The sequence below is a fragment of the Montipora capricornis genome, chromosome 13 (assembly GCF_036669925.1).
Source record: "Montipora capricornis isolate CH-2021 chromosome 13, ASM3666992v2, whole genome shotgun sequence".
Lineage (NCBI taxonomy): Eukaryota > Metazoa > Cnidaria > Anthozoa > Scleractinia > Acroporidae > Montipora > Montipora capricornis.
Window position 1 is genome coordinate 35,486,342 of NC_090895.1, and position 5,000 is coordinate 35,491,341.

Consider the following 5,000-nt stretch of genomic DNA (forward strand, 5'->3'; position numbering starts at 1 on the left):
ACACTGCCTTTAGTCTTCACTCTCCCAGCCCTGAAAGCAGAGTCTCTTTTGATGTTTCTGGAAAAATCAGCGGAAGGCATCCCTCATTTTCTCACTTTCTGCTTTTAAGACAGATTCTAGCACACAGATCTCATGAACTTCCCATTTTCAGTTTCTGAACAAGGGAAGAAACGCGGGAAATTTTCAAAACAAGGTTATCTTCTCATATTTGATGACCGGTGCATTTCTTAATTTCCTGAGTAAAAAGCTAAACTGGATGTTCCAACAAAGAATTTCGACAACTACTAAAACTGACCCACTGCTGCGCTTATGTTCCATCTAATTTCCTTGCACAATTTTGTAGGTAAGGACTTTGGAATTTCCTTACGAAAGCAACTGTACAGAGGAGCCAATCACAAATATGGGTGGCTACACTAAGTACACGACTTCCGCATGTCTGTTAAGATGCCATGCAAGATACATTGTGCAAAATTGTGGCTGCAGAGACGTGAAACTTCCACGTGAGTACTTGGTCCGAACCATCTGCGCTCTAACTTTTCTGCTCTATGATCAAGCACTGGTTACTACGTCACTCACTTCGCGTGATGATTTCCTTTTCGATCAGATCGATCCTGCTCATTGAGTGCCCTTCGAGCAACTGGATACGGATATTTTGCCACTCGGATAATTCTAATCCTAGGTCTTTTATATTTTCAGCTGTTGATGAAGCCGAAGAGTGTAGGCTCAAGCAAACCGCTCAATGTGTTTTCCCTAAAACTGGTGAGGACGGTTTGATGTTGGTTGGCAATGGAACCCAAGTGGAGTTGTTATGTTTATTATAAATTGCCTCACCCGTAAAATCGTTCAAAACGCCAATGTATGAATTAGCTACTACGGCCCTGTCGTGCAGGAAGCTCTAAACTTTTTAATAAAAACAAATTTTGACCTTACCCCAGTGCCAAGTTTTCAGTGGCACAATATCATCAATTTAGACCCTTTTTCCCCTTGAAAACACAAAGACGTCAATGGACAATGGGGTGCACAGTTTATCTTGTTTACCACCCTTGTATACCGCCCACTGATTGCATTTACTTTCACGCGCACATAAATTTCAGTCAGTTCTGTTTGTTGTTTCTTTACAGACAAATTTTACGCGGACGTCGGTATGAACTGCAGTTGTCCAACTCCTTGTGAAGCAAGATCTTTTAAACCTATCCTCTCCTATGCGGGGTTTCCCAACGAAAACTACGTTCCTGAATTACTAAGTACTTTACAACATCGGGAATTTTCAGAAAATTTCAAGACAGATTTTCGGAACTTTCTAAGGTAAACCTTTCTTCTAGGTTATTATCGACTTTGGTTTCCCCCAACTCTTCTTTCCCTTTATTCCCTAATTTGCCACAGACTGTACTGCCTGCAACCTCGTACCCATGGCGCTTTTCCCTGGCTTTGGGTGGGACGGGAACCCATTTCCCGTCCACCCAAAGCCAAGGAAAAGCGCCCTGGGTACGAGGTTGTACTCCCTGCTTATATATAATTGATGTGCGGCCAATAGACAAAATAGAGAAATGATCCTCATGGGTTCGAATCCCTTTGTAGCTACCTGAATTTTTCAAGTGTTCATTAGAGGCAATTGCTTAAAGGGGTTATGTCACGCAATTTTAGGCAATTTCAGCACAGGTCGAATGGTCATAGAATTAACTAAAATATCAAAATAACTGTTCAAAACTATAGAAGAACTCTAACAAAACACAGGGAAGCCAAGAAGGGACATGGATGGACAAAACTGGAGAGGATTGAAATGGATTGAATTTGGGTAAATTTGAAAAACGTCGGCCCACCTTTTTTCAAATTTATATCAGTCTATATCAAAATGTCATTTACAAAGCTTGAAAACCATTCTCAGTTGTTATGTGGCCGTGATTTTGCAAATGAAAGACTCTTGCTCTGCCAATTTGACGTTTAGAGCTCATAATTAACAAAATTAAACAAAATTACCTAAAAAATAGTGTGACATAGCCCCTTTAAGTTGTCCAGAGAAGTTCGAGGATCATTTCTCTCTCTCGTAATTTTTTGAGAATAAAAATTACAAGTTTTGCGCCTTTAAAGTTAACGTCTTTCTTTCTAAGAAACAGGGATTTTCAGCATCCGAAATTCTCGTGAAAAGTTTTGGGACTTGAAATTTTTCTTTGCACGCTAAACTGGTCAGCTTATAATCCGCGAGGAGTAAGAAAAAATCCGTCTTTGTGAGAGCACGTGGGTAAAATGTGATTGAGTAACGTGATGAATGGTTCTCATCGACAAAGATGCCAAAGAATTTAATGAGACTATTTCCTGCAATGATAGACAACTATAACAACAACAACAACAACAACAATAATAATAATAATAACAATAATAAACCCTTAAGCACAAAGATAACGGATTTGCTGTATATTGACGACCTTAAGGCGTTTGCAGCGTCAAAGATCAAACTCAACAAGGTGCTGAAGTCAACCAAGAGTGCGATGCAAGATATAGGCTTAGAATGGAACCCAAAGAAATGCGCGACCGTCCATGTAAGGAGAGGCGTACAGGTGAAGGATGAAACCGGAGTGCAGTTGGATGACGGAGCAGTACTGACAAATCTAAAGGAAGGAACTTATTACAAGTTCCTGGGAACATTAGAGAACCTAAAACAAGATGACAAGTTAGCTCTGAATGTTGCAGCCAAAGAATACCTACAACGCATGTCAGTCATCTGGTCAAGTCCACTGTCAGATCACAACCGCGTAGCTGCATCGAACCAATTTGCCCTTCTCATACTGGGGTATCTAATGTGCACCCAGAACTGGCCAATAGCAGAGCTTAGGCAAATTGACAGAGAAGTTCGAAAAATCCTAGTTGAGAGCGGCGGCAAACACCCCCTAGGCTCGACAGCATTACTGTACCTCCCGAGGAAAAAAGGGGGGCGCGGGCTGAAATCAGTCGAGCAAGAATACAAACTCGTCAAGATAAAGGCTGCTCTGAAAGTCTACAAGAATCTGGACCCGACCATTGCAGTTGTGAGAAAGTTTGAAGAAAGAGCAGGTGAGGTGGGACACCATTCATTTTTAAAGGATAGCATGAAGTATGCAGCAGAGCTCGGTCTTGGCCTGGACCTTGAGCACCCGTCACCCTGCATCACCCAGGGGGGAGTAACAATCACAGACAAGAAGATCAAAGTTGCCTTGAAGGAAACTGTAGAAAAGCAGAATACGCAGGCTGTGAGGGAAGAGAGGTGGCAAGGAAAGCTACACACAAGTAGGTGGGAGGATGTAAGTCTGAGTAAAGCAGGCTGCTTTGCTTGGCTTAATGACTGGACGTTGTGTCCGTCTAACACCGTTGCAGGAGTGATCGAGCTCTACGAGCAACTTTTTTACAACACGAATATATTACAGTCACAAGGTGCGAGCCCGACCAGCTACTGAAGTGGCATGTAGGCTATGCAGTAGATCAGCAGAAACAGTTCAGCATATTCTAGCTGGATGTCCCACCTTGGCCCAGAACAAGTACTTGGAAAGGCACAATAACGCCTTGAAGATCCTGTTCTTCGAGATCCTGAAGGACGCAAACCTTATTGACAAAGTCCCACCATGGTTCTCCCAAGTAAAACCCAAACCGGTATATGAAAACGACCAGTTTCAAGCCTACTGGGATGTCCCGCTCTATGCTGAGCACACCGAGGTGAGAGCAAACAGAATCGATGCCCGTTTTATCGACCACCAACAGGAGAAGGTGATAGCACTAGAGATGAGCTGTCCATGGATTGATAACCGTACAAGTAAGGAAGAGGAGAAGACAGCCAAGTATGCCCCCCTAAGATGGGAGATAAAGCGACAGTACCCTGGGTACGATGTGCAACAATACAACATCATTATTGACGTGCTAGGTGGATGGTCCACAGACATGGAGGAGGGAATGAGGAATTTACTCGGGTCAAGAGTGAGAACTAAAGGAGTCCTGCTAAAGATGCAGAAATCGGTCTTATCAAGCTCTCTATATATTGCCCGCACTTTTAAAGTAATCACATAAACTTTACGAGCAATATAACACGAATTTCATTTCAGCAAAGGATATTATTGTAAAAAAAATGTATTATTATTTTTTTTTTTATTATTATCCTTTTTTTTTTAAATTTTAGCAATCACTTATTTTATATTTCACATAGTTTAATAGATTTAAGTGGATAATACTTTTAGAAAGATATTTGTAAATAGGACTTGAACATGGTGTTTTTAAGGAGCTCCTGGGTTACGATTAACGCCCCAGGTAGCTTTAAGGTATTGACATTCAAAAGTTTCAAACTGTCATAATAATAATAATAATAATAATAATGGTTAACAATTAACAACAATGGTTACAGGGTTGAACAGTACAACATAATAATTGACGTATTGGGTGGGTATTCTAAACACCTAGAGAAGTTGGTGAGGAAGCTAATAGGAGCGAGAACACGGCGCGTACTTGAGCGGATGCAGAAGTCGGTCATTTCAAACACTTTGAACATTGCCAGACATTTAAGGGCACTAGATTTTAGGTTTTCTTTTTTCTTCAGAAATCCAGAAACACAAGTGTTGTCGCAAAACCTGTATTTTACTGATTTTCTACGCAGTTTTTATAGAAGATAAGAGTTTGATATGATTCTAAATAGGCTTTTAGTAGAGATAACCAAATTATCTTGGCCTCGTGTAGGTTTATAAGAGATAATGAGAGTATAAAAACAGAATAATTTTCTAGATAGGCTTTTAGTAGAGATAATGATATCATCATATTTTTGCGTAGGTTTTACAGAGTATAGAATTTAAAAATGATTCTGAGTTGGCTCTCTAAGTAGAGAGATTCATATCATTATGTATATTAGAATTGTACTAGGTGCCGTACCGAACTTATTTTACTTCTTAGTGTAGCTTCTCAAGTGGTGTAGGTTACGTTATGCGCCCTATACTACTCATAATGTGGACAGCATTCCAAAGTTTTATCCTGCGAGATGATAATAATAA

General features: G+C 40.5%; 1 protein-coding gene across 2 annotated transcripts in view; it reads left to right on the forward strand.

The window, feature by feature from the left end:
* LOC138029139 (acid-sensing ion channel 1-like) overlaps positions 1 to 5,000 on the forward strand; it is a 16,176-nt gene that overhangs the window by 6,244 nt on the left and 4,932 nt on the right. For both annotated transcript variants that reach the window (XR_011127827.1, XM_068876834.1), the window contains exons 4-6: positions 344 to 500; positions 697 to 759; positions 1,122 to 1,305. Coding sequence is in view for 1 of the 2 variants with exons in the window: in XM_068876834.1 (XP_068732935.1) it covers positions 344 to 500; positions 697 to 759; positions 1,122 to 1,305 (404 nt within the window). In the remaining variant the exon portion in view is untranslated. The remainder of the gene's footprint in view (positions 1 to 343; positions 501 to 696; positions 760 to 1,121; positions 1,306 to 5,000) is intronic.